The sequence below is a fragment of the Spermophilus citellus genome, assembly GCF_964194105.1.
Source record: "Spermophilus citellus genome assembly, chromosome: 15".
Classification (NCBI taxonomy): domain Eukaryota; kingdom Metazoa; phylum Chordata; class Mammalia; order Rodentia; family Sciuridae; genus Spermophilus; species Spermophilus citellus.
The window spans coordinates 45,956,156-45,980,180 of record NC_138195.1 but is presented as its reverse complement, the minus strand read 5'-3'; the positions used below and the strand labels follow the sequence as shown (position 1 = coordinate 45,980,180).

Here is a 24,025-nt window from a genome sequence, read left to right as displayed (position 1 = left end):
TTGGTCTTGGTGTCACTGCCCCATCAGCAAGGGTGGACAACATCAGGATGGCAGCACAGGGGTTTCCTGGACAAGCCACCGCACCAGGGAATTAAAGGCCTCCAGAGCCCTGCTTGGGCTCAATGTCAGGCCCCAGGGCCCAAGGGGTGAGCTATTTTACCAGCTGGTATCAGTTTCCTTGTGTGTGTAATGGGGACAATGAACCTGATCACCTTCCTCTTTCCTGGGAAGAGTATGAGGCTAATGAATGCCCAACAACGGATGTGACTATACCTAAGACCAAGTGCAAGCTGCCTAGAGGCAAGGGAATGGCCGCGGTAACCCTTGGTTCTCTCTTCCTGTCCAGGACAGAGGACAGTGCAAGACCCACAATTCAGCTCATCTTGGTTCCCACCCTGCCATGGGTGGGTCTTGGCCAGAAAGCCCTGATCTGTTTGCAAAGCAAATACCCGACTCAGTCTTACCCAAGACTGCCCTTGCAGTGCCATGGGTTTCTGGGTCCCCTTTTTTTTTTTTTTTAAAGAGAGAGTGAGAGAGGAGAGAGAGAGAATTTTTAATATTTATTTTTTAGTTCTCGGCGGACACAACATCTTTGTTGGTATGTGGTGCTGAGGATCGAACCCGGGCCGCACGCATGCTAGGCGAGCGCTTGAGCCACATCCCCAGCCCCTCTGGGTCCCTTCTAACAGGTCCCTCCTCTAGCCATCCATCTTTGGCATGCTGGAGCTCCTCTGTGCTGTGGGCGTTGGTTAAGGACTTGGGTTCTCTTTGGGGAAACAACCAGAACAACTTCTAACCTCCACCCCATCCTACGATGAAACCGGGGCCACAGTTCCCAGGGAGGCAAGCCTTGGGAAAAGGAGGTTCCGCCCAGAGGAGGCCTCGAGGTGCAGCTCTGTTGCCATGGCAACCGATGAGCGCCCCCGCAAGCCTCCTCATTGGCCACAGGGGTGGAGATCCCGCCTCCGCCCTCAGAAGGGACCAACCGAGAGCGGACTGGGTTAGACCCCCGCTGGGGGATTAGCGGGTGGCTCGGCTCCCCGCCGCGCGGCGAGGGCCGCCGGCACGCGATCCGCCCTCAGAGCCCCGCGGGCTGCGATCAAACTGTGTCCCAGAGTCAGTGGGAGCGGGGGTCGGGGGCGGCAGCTCGCAGGACGTTCCCGGCGCGGCGCTGGGGGACGCGAGCCAGGTGACGGCGCGCGAGGGGGCAGGTTCTCCCCGCCGCGGGGGAGGCTGGCTCCGTGGGGCCGCTGCCGGGAGGCTCCCGAGGGCCGAGGAGGGGGAGGCCAAGGCCAGGCGGGCGGCGAGGAGGCCGAGGTGGAAAAGCTGTAAGGACGCGGGGGGGGGGGGGCGAGGGGGGGAGAGGATCCCACTAGGAAATGCGGCTGAGCTCCGGGAGGTGCAGGAGCCTGGGCTTGGAGTCCCACAGCACGGGGTTCGAATCCCAGCTCCGCAAGCACCCGCCGGGTGGCCTTGCGCACAAGTGCCTTCCCCTCTCCGCCTCTTAGGAGTGGAGAAGGAGCAAACACCTGTTATTTTGTGCGGATCCCCGTGGTGAGCACCCTAAGACTCTTCTCCCCCATCATTCCCTCAAAACAACCCTGAAGTGCCCCTGTAATCCCAGCAGCTGGGGAGACTGAGGCAGTTCAAGGCCAGCCTGGGCATCTTAGTGGCACCCTCTCTCAAAATAAAACCCAAACAAGACCCTGAAAGAGGTGGGTGCTACCTTTACCCCCATTGTATAGATGAGGACACTGAGGCCCAAGGGAGCTACGTGGGAAAAGCCCAGGGTGGCTCAATTCCCAGACGTGAGTTGGTGGTTATCTGGGGGGAAGTAGGAGGTGGCGTTCCCACCCCACCCCCGGGGCGTCCTGGCCTGGCCGGAAGGAAGGTTCGTGCCAAGCTGTGAGACTTGGGTGGTTTCCTTTAACAAAACTGCGTCAGGCTCTCTAGGGGGTTAACCGCCAGGAACTGGTGACAGCGCTTTGACTACTAGAGATCAGACAGGAGAAAACCAGCCTCCTGGGCAAAGTTCCCTTTATCAGATTAAAGAAGATAGAGCCACCCTGGCCCCCCACTTCAAGGAAAGGAGGGGAGAGAGTGTCACTTCTTTCAAAGTGCCTTAGTTTTCATCCCCAGTACTGGGGAAAAAAAAAAGTTATTATCTGAGACTCACATTCCTCATCTCTAAAATAGGTCTGATTAAATGGTGAGGATTATGAAAACTAATCTTGAGGGCTGGGGAGGTCACTGAGTTGTAGGACACTCGCCCAGCATGTGTGAGGCCCTGGGTTCAAACAACAAAATGTCATCCTTTTTTTGGTGCCAACCTGTGGCCGACATGAGTCAGGCAGGGTGTTCAGATCCCTACAGAGGGTGCCCTCCAGAGTTTCCAGGAACCCCACAGAGCCATAAGAGGCCAGATTCCCTCTCAGTTCACCTCCTGGGGCTGATTGCCCTCTAGTCATTAGCAGACACTTAAGAAGCACCTAAAAGCTGATATTGAGTCCCTCGCATGTGTTAGGCTGTAATATTAAGTGCTGGACCCTGGTCAACCCTTTTAATAATCAGAAACAACCCTTTCTTTCTCCTGAAAAAAAACAAAACAAAACACTGTCATTGTCATTCCCATTTTGCAGATGAGGAAACCAGAAGTTCAGAGAGGGAAAGAAAGTTCACCATGGGAATTTCAGACTGTCTGATGCAAATGACTCAAAGCCTGACCCGAACTGGTTTATGGGAAGAAGGGAACTTACTGGCTTATTAAACTGAAAAATCTAGGCATGGCTGGATCTGGAGACCCAAAAATATCAGAAAGACTCCTTTTTCTTTTTTCTTTTTTTTTTTTTTTTTAAAGAGAGAGTGAGAGAGGAGAGAGAGGAGGAGAGAGAGAGAGAGAGAGAATTTTTAATATTTATTTTTTAGTTCTCGGAGGACACAACATCTTTGTTGGTATGTGGTGCTGAGGATCGAACCCAGGCCGCACGCATGCAAGCGTGCCACCGCTTGAGCCACATCCCTAGCCCCAAGACTCCTTTTTCCAAATCTCTCCACTGTGCCTTCCCTGTCCTAGGGTCGTATTTGGGCTTGATCAGTGCTCTGCGGCTACACATTCATAACCCAAGTTTTATTTCAGTAGAAAGAGGCTCCCTTTTTTGATAATTGCAACACAGGTCTCAGGATCCACTCTAGTTGGACAGTAGGGGACATGGGACCATACTGATAAAAGGTTTAGGGCAGGAAGAATTTAGTTGACTGGCAGGTCTGGTCACAGGCCCCACACCTACAGGCTCCACTATATGAGTGGGGTGAAAGAGTTGCAGGAATAAGAGAGATGGGAAGTGGGTGCCAGCTGCTAACTCAACCTGTGCCCTCCATGCTGAGGTTGCAAGGTTACACAGTTGGAGAGAGGTGGGGGCTGGGCTGGAGCCCTGGCAGCCTGACTCTGACACCCACAGCCTGACTCCTTTCGCCTTTACTACAGGTGCCAGCATTCTCATGCTCAGCCCCTAGGAGAGTGGAGAGTGAAGCTCCCTCCCTAGAGAGAGCCCACTCCTTCCTTGCTGCTACCACATCAGGCCTCACCACATCCCGTGCCCATCCGCCTCCAGCCCTGCCTCCTGGTGGTCCCTGGAGGGTCCTGGAAGCCTTTCTGGTAGCTGCAGCCTGGCTCTATCTGCCATGCTGCCAAAGGCCATGCATGTATGTTTAGCCAGAGTTTTGCGCTACCCTGGGGACCCTTTGCTTCCTTTTTCTCTGCACAGAGGGGAGTTTCCTTGGGGATTGGGACTGTGTTCTCTCCCCCCTTCGTGGTCCCTCTCCCGGACCAGACAGCATATTTATAGTAGGCAGCACCTGTGATTTTGAGGGGCCCTGGGAAGGCCTTACCTCCTGTGTTTCTCATTTACTGTTTCATTAGATGGGATTCCACTCCTTTAATTCCAGTTGAGATTGAAATGTGCCTGAGAGAGGGGACAAGTACCCCTTATTACTCATTCACAGTTTAGGGTGAAATAGATACAGAATCCTTCTGGAGGACTGGCTTTTGTTGTCATGAAACTTATTTATTGTGCCTACTCTGTGCCCTGCACATGTATTATCTCATTTAATCCTCACAAATACTCATGAGATTGGTATCATTATTCTTCCTGTCTTGAAGAGGGGGGAACTGAGGCCCAGGGAGGTTAAGGACTATGCCAAATGTCTACAAACAGCAGAGCAGGGGCATGAAGGCAGGAAGCCTCTTTCCAGATCCTGCCCTGCCTACCCCTCACCCACTGGGCTTATCCCTAGCACATGGGTTTACAAGTGTATTCACACACATCTTTTGGACCACCCGCCCTATAATTCAGCAAGGGGGGTGGTATGAGCATCTCTATTTTATGGAGAAGAATGTTGAGATTCAGGACTCAACTCAGATGAGTTCTCCTGCCTGGACCCTCTGAGAGGTGAACCCACTGGGGTCCTGGGACAGGAGGGAGCGCATAGTAGGGATGAGAAGCTGGACCTCCTTCCTCCCTCCCTCCTCTTCTCCCCACCTTCTCTTCCTTCTCACCTTCCTTCTACTCATTCATTTATCCATTTGAGCACTACTAAGTGTCAGGGCTGTGGGGAGCACCCAGTAACTAGAGCAAGTGTCCTTTAAAGGACTGATAGTCAACACACACACACACACACACACACACACACACACACACCCTCCTGATTCTTTGACAGTAGACCCCACACTGGAGACAGCTGTGTCTACCATCTTCCAGCACGTCCCTACCACCAGGAGCCCAGCCATCCTCATCAGAACATGAGTAGGGAAAGGCCACCTCACACGACAGGGACAGACTGGCACACCTCAGGACCTGTGGATGGAAATCCAGGGATTAAGGGAGTGTAATTTCACCAGACATCCCAGAAAAGGACCATCAGGCCTGTGGATGGATGTGGAAGGTGATGGGGGGCTCAGCTGGTCATTTCAGCATGACTTCCTGGAGCCTCAGTTTCCTCTTCCGTTAATTGACCTGCATCTGAAGAACCGCCCATTGGTCAGCCGCTTCAGCCTCCAGCTTTCTTTTTCTAGGGGGGAGTGGGATATTGGGGATTTAAGCCAGGGATGCTCTACCCCAGACCTTTTAATTTTTTTAAACCTTGAGACAGGGTCTCTCTAAGTTGCTGAGGCTGGCCTCAAACTTGCGATCCTCCTGCCTCAGCTTTCTGAGTAATCCTTCTGGATTTCTGACCTAGTTCTCCTGGGTTCTTCACAGTGATTATGTTTCCCAGTTTATGGATATGGAAATAAGACGAGTGTTAGAAATGCAGCAAGAGCCCAACACTTCAATCTCTTTTTATTTACTTATTAATTTATTTTCTTGGCACAGGGTCTTGCTGGGCTGCCCAGGATGGTGTCAGATCCCTGGGCTCAAAAGATCCTCCTGCCTCAACCTCCTGAGTACTGAGACTACTGGTTCCCCACCCAGGCCTGAGTCCAGGTATCTCCCACGCGCTCACTGTGTGCCAGAGTCTGAGCTACAGCCTGGAGACACAGCAGTGAACACCAGAGATTTGTCCCACTTCTAGGGCCACCAGTACTGGTAAGGGTAATAGGAAGGGGAAGGCGAGGTGGTAGGACAAGGAGACTTGTTTAACAGATTTGGAGGCTGCTCAGGGTTGCCTTGGCCCCCACACTTTGGAAAATTTACCACAGCAAAGTTTAGGGCTGTGGAGTTGAAGTGGGGTTCCTGATTTCAGATTAAGTGGGGTACTGACTTAGAGGGCAGTTGGAGATGCCCCACCTTCATAAAACACAGATCTCTGGGCTCAGTGGCCAACACCTGCAATCCCAGCAGCTCAGGAGGCTAAGGCAGGAGGATTACAGGTTCAAAGCCAGCCTCAGGCCTGGCACAGTGGTGCATGCCTATAATCCCAGCAGCTCAGGAGGCTGGGGCAGGAGGATCATTAGTTCAAATCCAGCCTCCAAATTTAGCATAGGCCCTAAGCAACTCAGCAAGACCCTGTCTCTAAATAAAAAATATGAAAAAGGCCTGGGATGTGGCTCAGTGCTAAAGTGCCCCTAGGTTCAATTCCCTGGTACAAAAAAATAAAATAAAATAAAACCATAAACCAAATATCCTCCCAGTCCCTGTCTGCTGATCTCAGACCATGCTCTGCCTACCCGGAGTCTCAGCCCCAATGGTTTCCTTGTCTTGGGTGGCTTCCAGCCCCACCTACTTTCCTAGAGCCCAGATTCATCCCTCATTCCTGCCAGGCGTTTACCACTGTCACTCTGAGTAACTCCAGGGACCAGGGTGACCTCACCTGATCCTGATTCAGTTTGAGTCACCCTCCCCATTTCTGGAAGGTGGCCCTCAGCCATTCTGACCTCATGATCACTTGGGCACCTGGGGCCTGTGGGAGTGGCGGGTCCCCATCCCAATTCCCTCTTGACAACCAGGTCTGTGTCATGCAGGGGATAGGGAACCCTAGGAAGGAACCTCCAGCTATTCAGATTAATTCACATCCTCTAAGCTCATATCTGACACATTCCTCTTCTGTTTTTACCAGGAAAAGAACTCTACCTGGGGAGACTCTTATTCATTGATCACTCAGTTGATTGAGGTAGGCACTCTCTATAGACACCATCAGAGGCTCACAGCATTCCAATATTTGCCTTCATTTCCCAGAGAAAGAAACTGAGGCTCAGAGAGGGGACTTGACTTTCTGATTTGACCTTGCACGTGCTAAGCCAGCTCTACCTCTAAGCCATACCCTCAGCCCGGACTTGACTTCCTCAAGGTCACACAGCAAGGCACTGGCGCAGGTGGGATTGGAACCTGGTACAACTGACTCCAGAATTGTTTAACCCAGCCTCACACCTGACCCCTGTGCAGCTGTCAGGTAGGGGAAGGAAGAGGGAGGTCACTCCATTCCCCACCTGAGCCTGTTCACATCCTTGGTGTCATTGTTGGAGGAGGTTGAAGTGCTGGGAGCAGCCAACATTGGTTTACTCTGTGGTCTGAGAGCCACCACTACCTTAGTGGCACAGGCTGCCAGACCCAGGGGAACCCTGCAGGATGCCTCCGCATGTGAGGGACCAGCCCGGCTGCTCAGTGGGAATCTCAGTGCCCCACCCCCACAGTCCCTCCTCTGCCCAGATTCCCTCTCCACCAGGCTCCTGGATGCCAGTCTCCCTCTCCCACTCATCAGCCTCATGCCAGGTGAGGCTGTGCAGTCCAGAATCAGGCCACCCAGTCCCCGTGCTGCTGGCACACACATGTAGCTATGGAGTACTTGAAATGTGACTCTTACTGCTGAAGGCCAGATGTTCAATTTTATTTAATTTTAATCTATTTACATTAAGGGTTTTTAAATTATTTTTTCAGTTGTAGATGGACACAATACCATTATTTTATTTACTTATTTTTATGTGATGCTGAGGATCAAACCCAGTGTCTCGCACATGCTAAGCAAGTGCTCCATCACTGAGCCACAACTCCAGCCCTGCGTTAAAGGTTTAAAAAGTGATGCTCAATTCAGTTATGGGAAAATGTTTATGTATGCTTGGAACAACTTGGATACATGTGAATCTACTTTTTCAACTACAAATTTTATGAGATTCTAAATATTTTCTGGTAAAATTTAACAAGTGCTCTAAGCATATAATAGGCACCCAATTTTGAAGGCTGAGTCAAACAAATGTAAAATATCTCATTCATACTTTTATAATGATTAATGTTGAAATGATAGTAGTTTATATATCAGATTAAGTAAAATGTATTATTAAAGTTGATTTCATCTGATTCTGTTTCAATGTGGCTACTAGAAAATGATATATTTCTTAAACAGCTTATATATATTTCTGTTGCACAGTGCTAGCCTGGAGGTTAATCATGAAGATTCAAATTCTGTTACTGTGTATCCTTGAACAACTTAACCAACCTATCTGAGCCTCAGTTTCTTCACCTATAAAACAAGTAGCACTTCTCTCAGAGAGTTGTTTGGAGAAATATGAAATAATGTTTGTTAGGCTCCCTGAATATAGTAGGTACTCAGAAAAAAAAATTATGATAAGCTTCCTTTTACCATGACACTCTAAAGTGCAAGACAATGAATCTCAACAATATTTACGGAGCCTGCTGTGTCCCAGGTCCTGGGAATTTGGTAAAGAACATGCCAATAATGCCTCTTCTCTTAGGGCATTCCTTAAGAGCCCTAGCCTTTGTTTAGGTGGCCACTAAACGAAGACAAGAGTTACGCAGTTGCTCTGGAGAAACAGAAACTCAGAGACGCTCAGAGAGTTGCTGCCTTAGCAGGGCAGCTTCCCCGGGGAACCCCAACACCTGAGCTAAACCTGATGGGCCAGGAGCCAACAAGGCGAATCTCCAAGGGATGGGTGTTCCTGGTAGTGGGAAGGGCTGGTGCAGAGACCTCACCATGTTTTCCATTTCCTGCATCCAGCTCTCTCCTGGCCACCGCACTGTCCCTGTTTTCATGGCAACCTTTGTCAAACTGGCCCACATCATTCCCCTCCACCAGATCTGCACTCACGTCTGTCCACGCACATCTCTCCCCTCCTTTGCCCCTCCAGCCCTATTCTAGGAAGTTCCTCTGATGGCTCCTGCCCCTGCTGGTCCCTCTCTGGGCTTCTTCTAGACTGACCACTTTGTTCTACACCACCCTCGTTTCGCCCAACCCCCTCTCCTTTGCTTCTTTCTAGGTCAGTCTTGCCTCCCACAACAAACTCTCCCCTTTCCCAGGGCAGGACAGAATCAGGTCTCCCACGCCTCCCTGAACGGGGCAGAGCCACTTGACAAGCCCTGTGGCTGGCCAGAGCCCCACTCTGGGGACACAGAAGGCATGTCTGCCCAGGCAGAATGGAAAATCCCTTTCTGGGGGAAGGGCCGTGGAAATTTCTTCTGAGAGTCCTCCTTCCAGACTTGGACTGGCCCCAGAAAGCAGTCAAGCATTTACTCAGTGACCTGCAAGGCGGCTCTGTTCTTGCTCCCCACCCCCACCCCAGGCTTGGACTGGGGAGAGTGACCCGGTGGCTCTCAGGAAAAGTGGCAGCCAGGGGCAGCTGGCAGCTGACCCCTGCCTAAAAGAATCACTCTTAGATATCACCCAGCCCCACCCTCTAGGTCCAGAGATGAAGAAACAAGGACAAAGGCAAAACCACAGGTCTCTCTCCACCCCTGGGCCAAGCTTGTTTTGTAGCCTTGTGTTTCTTGGTTTCTTCATCTGTAAAATGGGAATCATCATAATAATATCTATTAACTGGGCACAGTGGTGCACACCTGTAATTCCAGGGGCTTTGGAGGCTGAGGCAGGAGGATAGAGAATTCAAAACCAGCCTCAGCAACTTAGCAAGGCTCTAAGCAACCCAGTAAGAACCTGTCTCTAAGTAAAATATTAAAAAAAGGGCCGGAGGCAGGGTTGTGGGTCAGTGGTAGAGCGCTTGCCTAGCATGTGTGAGGCATTGGGTTGGATTCTCAGCACCACATATGAATAAATAAAATAAAGATGCATTGACAACTAAAAAAATATTTTAAAAAAAGGCAGTGGCTGGGGATGTGGCTCAATGATAGAGCACTTGCTTAGCATGTGTGAACATGTGAGGTGCTACATTGGATCCTCCACACCACGTTGAAAAAATAAAGTTATTAAAAATTTATATATGGGCTGGGGATGTGGCTCAAGCGGTAGCGCGCTTGCCTGGCATGCGTGCGGCCCGGGTTCGATCCTCAGCACCACATACAAACAAAGATGTTGTGTCCGCCGATAACTAAAAAATAAATATTAAAAAAATTCTCTCTCACTCTCTCTTTAAAAAAATTATGTATATTCATATATATATATCTGTGTGTGTGTGTGTGTGTGTATGGGCTAGGGGTATGGCTCAGTGGTTAAGCTCCCCTGGGTTCAATCATTGCTAATAAATAAATAAATAAATAAATAATATCTACTTCATGGAGTTGGTGATATGGTGAGTGAGCTGAAGCTGGAAAGCACTCTGCTAAATGCGAGTTATTTTCTACCCCAGCTCCGAGCCTGCCTTCTCTGTAGCCCCATGTGGAATGTGCAGTTCTCAGTCTGTCTCAAGGGACCTGCCCCCTCGTTGTTTATAGATTGGGTCCACAACACAGCACCTACTATTGTTGTTTTGAAACAGGGTCTCGCTGTGTTGGCCCTGAACTCCTGAGCTCAAGCGATCCTCCTGCCTCCAGCTCCCAAGTAGTTTCTTTTTTTATTTTATTTTATTTTATTTTTTTTAAAGAGAGAGAGCGCGAGAAAGAGAGATAGACAGAGAGAATTTTTTTTAATATTTATTTTTTAGTTCTCGGCGGACACAACATCTTTGTTGGTATGTGGTGCTGAGGATCGAACCCGGGCCGCACGCATGCCAGGCGAGCGCGCTACCGCTTGAGCCACATCCCCAGCCCTCTTTTTTAATTTTTTGAGTACCAGTGATTGAACTCAGGGGCACTCAACCACTGAGCCCCATCCCCAGCCCTATTTTGTATTTTATTTAGAGACAGGGTCTCACTGAGTTGCTTAGCGCCTGGCCACTGCTGAGGCTGGCTTTGAACTCTCAATGCTCCTGCCTCAGCCTCCTGAGTCCCTGGGATTACAGGCATGCGCTACCGAGCCTGGCAAGTAGTTGCATTTTAAATTGTCATAAAATCTAACTTGTCTTCCATTTCTTTTATCACTTGTACTTTTGATGCCCTATCTTATAAATCATGGACTAATCCAAGATCATGAAGATTTACTCCTATATTAGCTCTTCTGTTTAGCCCAGTGATCCCCTTTGAATTAACTTTTATGTATATATCCCATTTTTTCCAATTTATTTATTTTTATTTTATCCCCCCATTTTTTATTGATGTGTTATAGTTATACCTACTGATGGGATTTATTGTTATATATTCATATACACACACAATACACAATCTAACAATATAATTTGGTCAATATCACTCCCCAGCACCCCCACCCCCCACCCCTGCCTCTCACTGCTCTCACTGTTGGTCCCTTTCCTCTGCTGATCTCCCTTTGATTTTCATGTAATCTTGTCTCCACCTCCTTTCTCTCTAGCTTCCACATAGGAGACAAAACCTATGACCCTGAACCTTCTGAGTTTGATTTCATTCACTTAACATAATGGTCTCTAGTTCCATCCACTTTCCTGCAAATGACAAATTTCATTTTTCTTTATGGCTGAATAAAACTTCATTGTGTATATATATAAAACACATTTTCTTTATCCATTCATCTATTGATGGACACCTAGGCTGGTTCCAGAATTTGGCTATTGTGAATTGTGCGCTATAAACATGGGCATGCATGTGTCGATGTCGTATGATGACTTTAATTCTTCAGAAAAAATATTGAGGAGTGGTATAGCTGGGTCATATGGTGGTGCCATGCCCTAGTCTTTTGAGGAACCTTCATACTGATTTCCATAGTGATTCTACTAATTTATAGTCCCACCAAAAGTGTAAAAATGTTTTTTTTTTTCCCTCCACATTCTCTCCAGCATTTTTTATTTGTATTCTTGCCATTCTGACTGGTGTGAGAGAAAATCTCAGTGTAGTTTTGATTTGCATTTCCTGAATTGCTAATGATATTGAACATTTTTTCGTATATTTGTTGACCATTTATATTTCTTCTTTGAGAAGTATCTGTTTAGTTCATTTGCCCATTTATTAATTGGGTTAATTGATTTATTTGTGTAAAGATTTTTCATTTGTTTGTTTAGTTTTGTTTTTGGTTCTGGGGATTGAACCCAGGGACGTTTAACCAATGAGCCACATTCCAAGCCTTTTTTATATATATAAATTGTATATATATATATATATATATATATATATATATATATAAATTGTAGGTAGTCACAATATCTGTATTTTATTTTTATATGGTACTGAGGATTAAACCCAGTGCCTCACGTATGCTAGGCAAGTGCTCTACCACTGAGCTACAACTGCAGTCCCCCCAACCTTTTTTATCTTTAATTTTGAGAAAGGGTCTCCACTAAGTCACTGAGGCTGGCTTTGAACTTGTGATCCTCCTGCCTCAGCCTCTGGAGTTGCTGGGATTATAGGCATGCACTACTGTACCTGGCTGGTATAAATTTTTTTGAGTTCCTTATATATTCTAGATATAATCTATATCAAAAGAGTAGCTAGCAAATATTTTCTCCCATTCTGTAGGTTTTCTCTTCACATTCCTAATTGTTTCCTTTGCTGTGCAGAAACTTTTACATTTGATGCCATCCTGTATATTAACTCTTGGCATTATTTCCTGAACTTTGAGGGTCCTAACAAGAAGTCATTGCCCATGGCTGTATGCTGGAGTGCTGACCTTACTTTTTCCTCTAGGACTTGCATGATTTCTTTTCTAATTCCTAGGTCTTTGATCCATTTCAAGTTGATTTTTATTCAGGGTCTGCTTTCATTCTTCTACAAGTGGATACCCAGTTTTCCAATTTATTTATTTTTATTTTATTTTATTTTATTTTATCTTATCTATTTGTTAAAAAAAAAAAAGGCTGTCTTTTCTCCAGTGTATGTTTTGGCACCTAACAAGGATCAAATGACTGTAGTTGTATGAGTTTGTATGTAGATGTACTTAAATTTTTTTTTTTTTTTTTTTTTTAGGCTGGGAGTATAGCTTAGCGGTAGAGCACTTTCTCAGCATGCACAAGGCCCTGGATTCCATCCCCAGTATCACCCCCCCACCCTACCCCTCCTCCCGCCAAAAATAATTCAAGTTTAGTGAGATATAATTTACATTCAACAAAACTCATCAATTTTAAGTGTAAGTTGAATTAGTTTCAATTCATTTCACACACACACACAGACACACACACACACGCACACACACACACACACAGAGCTTTTGGTCCCAGGGATTGACCCAAAATTTGCTCAGTCCTTTTTATTTTTTTTATTTTATTTTGTGACAAGGTCTCCCTAAATTGCTGAAACTGTCCTCCTCCCACTTGCCATCTTCCTGCCTTAGCTTCCTGAGTAGCTGGGATTACATGTGTGCACCACTGCAGCTGGCCATTTTTTTATACTTTTAATCACTCTAAATTTTTTGGAAATTTTTTCTTAGGGATTCAGAGATAAAGAAAATTGAGTGCCTGCTATTTTTTTTCTTTTCTTTATGACCTACAGTTGTGTGTGTGTGTGTGTGTGTGTGTGTGTGTGTGTGTGTGTCTGTATGTGGGGGGAAGGTATTTTAATATCAGCTTCCTTAGAGTCCCCTTGGACCCATTTAGTTATATGTAGTTTGAATGAATTAATGAAAGAAAGAAATGACAGTCTACCAATCTCTGCCTTTAGAGCCACCAGCAACAAATGGCCACAGGCTGCATCTGTTGCCCCAGAAGTTGCCATGAAGCCTCCGATGGTTGGGATGGAGATGAGGATTTCTCAGCTGGTCCTTTGCATGGACATATATGGAGTTTAACAATCTGCTTTCTCATTTGATTCCTTCATAAAGAGACCCCCATTTTAAGAGAATTACAGCATCCTGCAACGATCCATTCTTTGGGCCTGACTTCTGTGCCCCATGTTTCCTCAGCCTTCTGCTGGGGTGTCCCAGCTGTCACTTGGTTGCCTCTAGCAGCAAAAGCAGGATACTGACCCAGATTGTACCTGAGCTGGGGAATCAGGAGGGCTTGGAGGTTAGGTGAGAGACCTGGGTGGTAGGAGATTACACTTCCCAGCTTAGCCCTGCAGGCCCACTCCCTAAGCCACCCTGAGCCTTGGCATTTCCTTCTGAAACATGAGGCGCAGTCGGAGGAGCCTTATACACAACACTTAATATGTGTCCGACTCAGAAGGACACAGTTTAGATATGTGGCTGTCTGGCTTGTTCCCCCAAAGCAATGTTTTCATAAGAATTTATAAAGGCTGGGTGGGCAAGGTGTCTGGTTCAGACGCAGAACATGAACCTGGGCTTAGTTTCCAGCATCAGGGGAAAAAAAAAGTATTGAGGTCATATGTTGACATGATTGTTGTTAAGATGGTGACCTTTTTTTTTTAAGTTGTCAATGGACTTTTATTTTATTTATTTACTTATATGTGGTTCTGAGAATTGAATCCAGTGCCTCAAAGATGCTAGGCAAGTGCTCTACCACTGAGCTACAACCCCAGCCCAAGATAATTTTTTCTTTTTTTTAAATATTTATTTATTTATTAGTTATTGGCGGACACAACATCTTTGTTTGTATGTGGTGCTGGAGGATCGAACCCGGGCCGCACGCATGCCAGGTGAGCGTGCTACCGCTTGAGCCACATCCCCAGCCCCAATTTTTTCTTTTTTATTTTTTTAATTTTTATTATTTTTTTAATGCAATCGTTTTTATTTCACATTTTTTCTTTTTTAAAAAAAAATTTTTTTAGTTGTTGATGGGCCTTTATTTTATTTCTATGTGGTGCTGAGAATCGAACCTAGTGCCTCACGCGTGCTAAGCAAGCGCTCTTCCACTGAGCTAGAATCCCAGCCCCATGATGGTGACTTTTGAAAAGATGTTAGTGAAAAGCAAGAGCAGAGGAAAAGGGAGCCACAGGGTCAGGGGAGGAGGATCCTATTAAAGGATGTTTACTCTGCAGCCAGCCCTACCACCACTTAGGCCACTGCCCAACCAGTAGCCTCCTCTGCCCCAGCTAGCCCTTCTTTAACATCTTCACTATTATCCTCATTTACAAATGAGGAAATTGAAGCTTACAGAGGTAAAGTGACTTGCTCCAGATTATCAGCTAAGAAATGTCTGGACCAAGATTCAGACTCAGATTTCCCTAATCTTAATACATGTGACTTTAAGGACACTACCTCCCTCCAAGACCTCAGCCTTCAATCTTCCTCTAAATTAGTCAGTAGACATAATGGGGGCGGGGATTCAACTGTTTCTACCCTCCCTCCTCTTGCCTTAGCCTGAGAGTCTGAAGCTGAAGGAGGACTCTTATGTTTTCTGAGCCTAGGGAGAATGCGATGCTTGAAGGTTCAGATAACCAATATTGAGTTGACTATTATGTGCCAGGCCCAAGGGGAATGTAAGGGTATCCCACAGAGCTGCAGGGATGCAAAACAAGCATCTACAGTGATATCAGAAAACTGCCAAGTTTTTTTTTTTTTTTTTTTTTTTTGCCAGGCATGATTGTGCATGCCTATAATCCCAGCAACTCAGGAGACTGAGGCAGGAAGATTGCAAGTTTGAGGTCAGCCTGGGCAACTTAATGAGAACTTGTCTCAAAAAAAAAAAAATGGACTGGAGATATTACTCATTGGTAGAATGTCCCTGGGTTAAATCCCCACTACCCAAAACAAACAACCAACCAAACAAAAAAAGAAACAACCAAACATTTGCCAAGTTTTTAACACTGTTGTGGTGAAAAATAAAGATGGCTAGGGGTCAGTTGAGTCATAAAAGGGCTGTAGCTTGCTCTGGGCATTAAAAGCAGGGCAGGGTTTGCAAGCAAAGCAAAGCAACTGCATCTCTGGGGAAAGCATTAAAATCAGAAGAGTCTGCAATTAAGGAAGTAGGCAGACCATGCTAACCTGTACCAAAATAAGACAAGTGGTGGAAGGTAAGCCTGGGTAGGAAGTACAGGGCCAACTGCCAAAGGTTTGAAAGGCAGACAGTGAAATCTGGTGGAAGCTATTAAAAGTTCTAGAGCAGTAACATGATGAAATGGAAATAGAAATATAAAAGGGAATCGTATACAATGGGAGTTCAAATAGAACAATTTCTGAAAGCATTTTCCTAAGTTGGATTTTCTGTGTAAGGGGTGTGTGTGTGTGTGTAGTGCTAAGGATTGAACCCAGGGGCCCTCTACCATTGAGCTACATCCCTAGCCTTTTTTTTTTTTTTTAGGAGAGAGAATTTTAATATTTATTTTTTTTTTTAGTTTTTTCGGCGGACACAACATCTTTGTTTGTATGGGGTGCTGAGGATCGAACCCGGGCCGCAGGCATGCCAGGCAAGTGCGCTACCGCTTGAGCCACATCCCCAGCCCCATCCCTAGCCTTTTTTTTTTTTTTTTTTTTTAAAGAGAGAGTGAGAGAGGAGAGAGAGAGAGAATTTTTAATATTTATTTTTTAGTTCTCGGCGGACACAACATCTTTGTTTGTATGTGGTTCGAGGATCGAACCCGGGCCGCACGCATGGCATGCGAGCGCGCTACCGCTTGAGCCACATCCCCAGCCCATCCCTAGCCTTTTTTATTTTTTATTTTGAGACAAGGTCTCACTAAGATGCCCAGGCTGGCTTTGAACTCATGATCTTCCTGCCTCCAGTTGCTAGGATTGCTGGTGTGCTCTACCAGGCCCAGCTATGTGGTGCAAGTCTATAAATTTTATTTACTTTCAGGTGAAGCAACAAAGGAGCCTGCCTCATCTTCTCTTAGGAAGCCCAACACCTGGGGCAAAACTCCCTGCCACTTTATAGGAGACCTAGGCCTAACTGGGTTAGGCTTCAGCAAGCTTCTTTCCTTTGCTGTGAAACCTAAGCTTCATGGCTCTCTCTCTGCACCCTTCTGTCCTGCTTGGGAAACTTTCAGGCCTTGTGAGAACAAGGAAAGCCCATCTGGCTCCAGGAGAGCATCCTAGTTGAGCTCTCTGGGGGAACTCATGCTTCACCCCTGTCTCAGTCTGAATGTCTCCAAAAAGGAGCAGAGTGTGCTCAGCTGCCTCCATGGCTTGGAAAGGGATCGTGGAGCCTTCCAGCTCCTGCCTCCAAACACCAGCAAGACTCTTAGGAGACAATAGGCCATGATCTTCCTTGCTCCTCTTTTGAAACTAGGAAAGCAGGTACCTCTCAGACACCACCCAAGTGCTCCACCTGTTTCATTTTCAGCCCTGAACCCAACAAGCTAAATGGCCAAGGTCAGCCCATGTCCAAGAAGATGGCTATTCAAGGACTTGGGCCTCTACTAATCTGTAAAATACTATAACCCCCTGCCCCTCCCTCCACAGGGTGGCTATTAGGAGAGTGAACTAAGCATGCTGGTGTGAGGCCTTCCTAAAACTATATGCTCTGTGCACCTTCTGTGTAGTCATCACCATCCATTTGCAAATCTAATTCTAACCCAAGTTCATTCATTTGGGGGAAAAACTCCTGCAGTTTTACCAAAGAGGTGTGAGTCTTCTAAGCTATTCCAAAGTTCAGGAGAATCCCTGTTGAAAACCTATGTTCCTGGGGCCCCACTCTCCCCTCAGGCTTGCATTACCCAGGGCCCAGAGCAATCTGACTCCACAATCAAGTGGTAGAACCACTGTTTTATAGTCTTGGGCAAACAGGGCCTGTCTGGGACCAGGAAGAGAAACAAAGGCGATAACAACTCTCCAGGGGCCAGTTGGTGTGGGAGGGAGGGAGAAGTGGGAAGGGCTGTAGCCTTCAGCTGGCCCAATCTCAACTTCTCTGATAAGGAAATAGGGGCCCAGAGAGTGCAGGAGTCAGTCACCAAGGGCATTGTCTTACAGTTGTGTGTTGGTGGTTCCACACCTGTCTGGGCCACACCTCCTCCCAGAGGCCACTCAGTCCTTCTGAGCCCAGAGTTCCTTGTCTAGTGCAAGGCTTGAGCTAAGCAGTCCTTTTCAAACTCCTCCTTTTGACCTTTTCCTATCCAGATATTAAATTTGTAATTTTAATTTCTGTAGACCAAATAGAACTGTGACTTTTCTCACAAGAAGAAAACTTCTCTTCTTTGGGACTTTAGGCTCAGGAGGCCTTTGTGCCTGGACCTTCTAACCCAGGCAGTCAGGTGAACTCTCCCTGCTGAGACTGGCTTCCAGGGAGGTCTGACTCACCCCTTACCTCAGGGTGCTTTCCAGCACGTTCCCCTGGTAGCTTTCAGCCAGCACAGAGCTGAGGGAGCCAGGGTTCCTGGCACAGATAGCGCAGTCCATATACTTGTTACCAGGCTGGCAGGCAGCCCTGGAAAGGACTGGAGGTAGACCCCAGAGTCTGATGAAACCTAATTTTTATCAGAATCCATCCCTCTCCATTCCATTTCGGGACACTGATGAGATTCAACCAACTGTTTTAACAAACATGTTTATTAGAAAAGTAAAAAATATTGCATAGGTCTTAATACTTGAACATCAAGTGTATTCATGAACAGTGAGTATCTTCATGTAAACAGTTCTAGATGGAAGACCCAGATGGCACTCCTCTGGGGGAGGGGGTTCCAGCCCCCAGCCCCACTCCCTCACAGTTCAACTCTCCAGCCCCACTCAGCCCCATCCCCTCACAGTTCAACTCTCCAGAAAGGGGTAGGGATGGGGTGGATGCAGCTCCCAGGTGTATTTTTTTCTTCAAGTGTCAAAGATCTCAAGTGATCCCAACACCTGCTCTTCCTACTCTTACATTCATGCGTCTGTAAGATAGCTGCCTAGAACAGGTCAGTAGTGAAGCTCCAATCCGAAAAACAAAAAGATAAAAAAAAAAAATACAACAAACACACTTGGTCCCTTCAGACCATGATACAAACCACCTCCAAGAACTCCCCCCCTCCCTCCTGGCCACTACCATGAACACACAACCCTCAGAGGCCAGAGCAGCCCAGCTGCCCTCCTGCCTCTGTCACACCACTGTTGTTTTAACTGTCAGTAATAATAAAAATAACAAGGTACATGCTACATACACATCCAGCCAGAAGCCTGATTGGCCCCTAAGCCTTTGTTTCATGCTACAGTACTGAGGGGCATTTGCCCCACTGGGGAGCCACCTGTGCAAGACCCCATGAGCTTCCCAGGAAACACTAGTCCCCCACCTCCATCTCTTTCCCTCAGGTGGCTGTTGTCAGTCTTCTAACATAGGCATCAGTCCCTCAGCCCCTGACTGCTGGTCTCCACCCCAAAAGTTCCGTTGCCTCTGCCGTGGGGGGCACTGTGCCCCTCACCCAGGCCGAAGTTCAACACTCTTCAATGAGCAGCTGCTCTGAGCTGTACAGCTTCTTCTTGATGACTCTGAAGCCTGTGCTCAGCGTTAAGGACTGGCTAAAGCCAGGGACGAAGGGAGAGTTGGCAGAGCTGAAGAGCCCCTGGATCTTGGGCCAGAGGCGAGAGTCCAGGCGCAGCACGAGGGTCAGCTGGAAGGTGGGCACCAGACTGGGGTCGAGAGCCAGCTGGCCCACGCTGTGGCAGCTCTTGCCTTGCTCTACGCAGACGTCCAGCAGTGCCCCCCGCAGGCCGCAAGGCTCGCTGTAAGCCAGGCGCAGTAGTTCTTTGCCCACCTGGGTCACCAGCTGGCCGGGCATCAGCAGGCGAGCAGGGCGCCGAGAGCCCAGTCGCGCCTGGGACAGGCTTTCCTGCAGCAGCTGCATCAGGTTGGCACACAGGTGCTCATCCTCGGGGTCGCTGAGCAGCTCGAAGTCGGGAAGGGACACGCCATCCAGGTATGTCGAATCTGGAGGGGGAGCACACCAGGAAGGGTATTAGAGCAGCTTCCACAGAAGATACACAGGAGGGGGAGGTGCTTTTTTCTAAGAAAGCTGAGCTTCTGCCCAGTTCCCGCCCCGCATTCGTATACCCTCTACTCCAATACTCATGCCCCGGGCAATCTGGGTCCTGTTGGGATGATAGAAAACCAAAATGGTTGTGACCCCTTCCAGTGCGGTGCTTCCTCACCTCCCCGGACCCTCGTCTCATTCAGCACCAGCCCACTGCTCACCTTCCTCCGGCCCGAAGCCACTGTTACTGCTGTCCAGGGACTCGCAGTCCGAGCTCTCCAGGCTCGCGCAGCGGTCTAGCCCCTCCTCTCGGGCCGCCGACCCCCAGGCTGAGCGCAGCGGCCGATCTGGGGTGGGAGTTCGAGACGCGGATGAAGAAGAGGAGGACGAGAAGCGGTCCCAAAGACTAGGCATGGTGAGGTCAGACGCCAGGATGTTTGCTGATGTGCTCAGTATCCCGGAGCTCAGAAGCCGCTGAAAGACAAGAGGGACACCGCGGAGGGTCAGTCTGGGGGCTGAACAAGACTGCTAGGACCAGTATCGCCGAGGCCGTCCCACGCAGAGAACGGTACACGCAGAAGAGCCACTCACCAGCTAGTGCGGTCAGCGAGAATTGCTGGGACAAGTGTGTCCTGCCGCTTGAATGGGTGCGCGAACTGGTGCCAACCCCGGAGCGCTGCCCAGACCTGTCCCTTCAACCCACTCGCACCTCCCCCTTAGCCTGCTGAGATCCCTAGCACCAGCGCAGAGCAGCCTATAAGGGCTAGAGCGGCGAGACCACGCCCCCTTCCCACCGCGGCCCAATCCAGACCCGGGAGTGTGGCCCACCTCGGCCAATGGGCTCCCGGCGCACGTTCGCAACGTTCTCTCCTGCCCAGTGACAGCGGCTTGGCCCCGCCCCTCTTGAGCCCCGGAACGCTCCGGGCTGAACACCGAGCCGTGGCCACTCCCCCTTTCTGGAAGGGATCCGCGGCGGCTGCAGCTGCCAAGGTCCCTGAGGGCGCTCGCGGCAGGGGAGGATCAAGGAAAGACTTGTTTATTATAGGGTCGCGTTGCTGGGGGCGGGGGTAGCCTGTGACCGAGCTCGAGGGAGACTGGAGAACTTGGGGGTTGGCGGGCAGAAAAAACAGTCACCCCTAGCATCTGGGAGCCTGAGACTCAAAGGCACAACTGGGCTCACAGTGGATGCCTGTGGGACCGCGGCGCGGGGGGAAGACGTTAACCCGGCCACCTCTCGCGCACGTATTCCACGCTGTCCTTGCGTGGAGAGGATCGGGATGGGGGGTGGAATCCAAAGACTGAGCAACTCTGAGCTCGGTGCTTCCGCTCCCCGCGGTCCCACTTGCCTCTCGGCCTGTTACCCTAGAGCCCCAGAGGATGGGTTCTTGAGATCTGTGCCCCCAAACGAGCCTAGTCCCCTGTCCTACCCGCTCCCATTGCACTGCTGAAGCCTTGGGTAGGTGGTCAGAGGAATAAGTTTCTGGGCTTGGGCTCCTGCCCCCTGGCCCAGCGGCCGACAACAAGGACCCACAACAGACCAACACACTGACCCATCCGTGGGCCCTAGGGACCGACAGCAGCGCTGCCCGGCCTCCCCCGCCTGCAGCGGCGAGAGGGGGCATCCGCCAGGTCCTAGAGCCCTTTGTCCCCGCTTTGTCTAAAAGACTCAGAATTCATCAAACCGGGAACCGATATCTCAGACAAGCATTGCAGAGAGTGCAATGGCCATCCCCGGTTTCGTCATTCAGGCGGGGCCACAGGAAATTTGGCCTGGCAGCGATGCTCTAGGGCTGACAGTGGGTTGCTGGGGGTGGGAGGAGGTTTGGACGATCTCGACCTTTATTCGTTAAAGGTTTATCAATCCGGGACGCGCGGACACTGATGGAAGAGAGAACCAAACTTACATCAGACACTCTGGACCGCCGGTAGGAGCCAAACCAGATCAGACCGACGAGCCTCGCTCCAGGGCAGGCTTGCGCGTGACATGTGACACATGCCAAAGAAGTCAGGCCACTGCCATCTCCAGCCCCACCACACCCCCACCCCAAATTTATTTTTTTTTAAAAAAGTCCGACCTATGGGGGCTGGGATTGTGGCTCAGTGGTGGAGCGCTGGCCTAGCACGGGGGGGACCCGGGTTCGATCCTCAGCACCACATAAAGATAAAGGCATTGTGTTGTGTCCATCTACACCTAAAAAATAATATTTTTTAAAAAATAGTCCGACCTACTGACCATGGGGCAAACTAAGACTTAGTACCGCAAAGGGCCCAATCCAAGCCCTGCATTCCTACTCCCATTTTACAGGTGGAGAATCATTTTAGGGGGCAAATTTATGGGAAAAAAATCAGGGGCCCCAGATTAGGAGACATCTTAAATAGAAGAGTCTTTAGCCCTGAGGCTTCCAAGGCCTGAACACTGACCACCTCTTCCTATGCCTCTTTCTATCCTTTAGGCTCCACCACTTGCTGGGAGCCTTTAAGACATCAGATCAAGGTGATGAGATGAAGGACGAGGAGTTGGAGCAAATCACCCATGACTGAGGGGGAAAGAAGAGTTGGGGATGTCTTGTGTGAGTGAGTCTTCCTGTTGCTCAGGAGAGGAGATAAGGGAATTAATCTACAAGAGTAACATCCATTTCTCCTACCAGGCTAACTGAGCTGGGGACACCAGGCCAGCTGAGCACAGACTAAGGTGGTTTTCTTTTTCTTCCATTCCCCCCCACCCCAGGGCTTGGACCCCGGCTTGATGCATGCTAGGCACAGCATGTGCTGGACCCTGAGCTTCACCTCTAGCCCTTCATTTCCTTTTTTCTCCCTTTTTTCTTTTTGACAGAAAAAAAGAAAAGAAATATATCAGAAAAATCTGGAACATTAACCAAGAAAAATAGAAAAAATTAAGCGGATAGTAATGAGCAAAGGTATCCAAAGTCAGTTGGGGAAGGTCAGTTTATTAGGAATCACTCATTTATCCAACAAACACCATCATGGACTATATGCCTAGAGGTGTGCCCGGCATCTTTTTTTTTCATTCACTGTCTCTTTAATAACTGTTAATAAAAGAGTTTCTCGAAAATGGAAAGTGTGATGTTAATAGGCACTGGGTAATTTTCTTTTCAAAAGAAATCTGTAGGGCTGGGGCTGGGGCTCAGTGGGAGAGCGCTTGCCTAGCATGCGTGAGGCACTGGTGTTGGATCCTCAGCACCACATAAAAATAAACAAATAAAATGAAGGCATTCTGTCCATCTACAACTACAAAAAAAAATTATTAAAAAAATCCCCAGAAATCCGGGCTGGGGTTGTGGTTCAGTGATAGAGTGCTCCCTAGCAAGCATGGGGCACTGGGTTTGATCCTCAGCACTACATAAAAATAAAATAAAGATATTGTGTCCACCTAAAACTAAAAAATAAATTAAAAAAATAAATCCATAAATGTTGCTCCCCTCTCCCTACCCCACCGCCTTTCTCCAATCCTGAAGACTGATGTGTTTACCATGAACCATATCTCCAGCCCTTTTTAAAATTTTGAGACAGGATCTTGTTAAGTTGCCCAGGATGACATCTTATTTGTGATCCTTCTGCCTCAGCCTCCCTCAGAGTTGTGTACCACCCCCTCTGGCTGGTTTCTCTTGCTTTTTAAGAGGGTGTGGGTGGGTGTGGGGAGGACCGAGGTCCTGGCCCTGGAGGTGTTTCCCAGACTAGGAGGGAGTATGTCCCAGGATAAACAGAATCCTGCTAGAAGAACTGACAGAGGCTTAGGATGGGGGCTCACTTGTCTTCCCCTGTGTGATCCACACTGAGATAGAGGGGGACAAGGCCCTATGTCTGGTCTGCCAGGAGAACCTTTGAACCTAGAAGAGGGATTCCTTAACCTGTCTGAGGAGATGGAGAGAAGGGTCTCTGGAGCTGGAAAGCCTTTATCATTGCATCACTCACCCTTTCCTGCCCTAAACACTGCCCCTCCTCCCCCGCCCCCGGGGAGCCTTTCTGGAAAGGGCAGCTCAGCTTCTAGCCTCTGAACCAAGCCTCTGCAGAGCCCTCAGAGAGCCTGTGAACTTACATTTGGTGTTCTCCCCTCACGCTCCTACTGCCGTCCGCCAAAGCTGGCTGCAGGTCAGGCTTGCCTGGACCTGCTTCCGACCTGCTTCCACCAGCGCCCCTACCCCAACCCTTCACCCTTAGGTGTCCTCATCAAGTCACTCTCACACCCTGTGTATATCTCTTATTAATGATTGTTTCCACTTGGAATGCTCGAGGATAGTGTTCTGCTCATCTTGCAGTACCCAGCACTGTACCAGGTGCCTAGTAGAGGCTGGGTCAGTGTCCCTTGGATGAATAATGAATGAATGGATAAATGGATAGCCAGGTGAAGCGCGAAGTTGGCTTCTTCCAGAATTGCACAGATCTACACCTGGATAGCCAGGATCTAGCCGGGCCAATGGGATGGCCCTTCATAGGACCTTGATGCTACCTTCCAATCCCCTTTCTGACAAGCACTGCCAAGGGCCTTGGACATGTTTGAACATTTCCTTTTTCAGGTGGGGTCTGGAAGCAAGGCTTCTAAGCAAGTTGGTTTT

General features: G+C 48.6%; 1 protein-coding gene and 2 long non-coding RNA genes across 3 annotated transcripts; 2 read left to right on the top strand and 1 right to left on the bottom strand.

The window, feature by feature from the left end:
* Positions 1-1,039: 1,039 nt before the first annotated feature.
* LOC308634722 lies at positions 1,040-13,477 on the top strand. Its single transcript, XR_014019074.1, has 3 exons — positions 1,040-1,189; positions 5,370-5,582; positions 13,338-13,477. It is a non-coding gene; the product is annotated as an uncharacterized lncRNA (long non-coding RNA).
* A 4,743-nt stretch (positions 13,478-18,220) lies between these two features.
* Positions 18,221-20,202, bottom strand: DDIT4 (DNA damage inducible transcript 4). The gene is made up of 3 exons (XM_081267165.1): positions 20,043-20,202; positions 19,673-19,925; positions 18,221-19,408 (listed from the first exon to the last, which is right to left on the bottom strand). The coding sequence occupies exons 2-3, from the start codon at positions 19,863-19,865 to the stop codon at positions 18,915-18,917; spliced, it is 687 nt and encodes a 228-aa protein (XP_081123291.1). The 5' UTR covers positions 19,866-19,925; positions 20,043-20,202; the 3' UTR covers positions 18,221-18,914.
* A 281-nt stretch (positions 20,203-20,483) lies between these two features.
* Positions 20,484-22,516, top strand: LOC308633888. Its single transcript, XR_014018893.1, has 3 exons — positions 20,484-21,376; positions 21,905-22,143; positions 22,285-22,516. It is a non-coding gene; the product is annotated as an uncharacterized lncRNA (long non-coding RNA).
* The last annotated feature ends 1,509 nt before the right edge of the window (positions 22,517-24,025 follow it).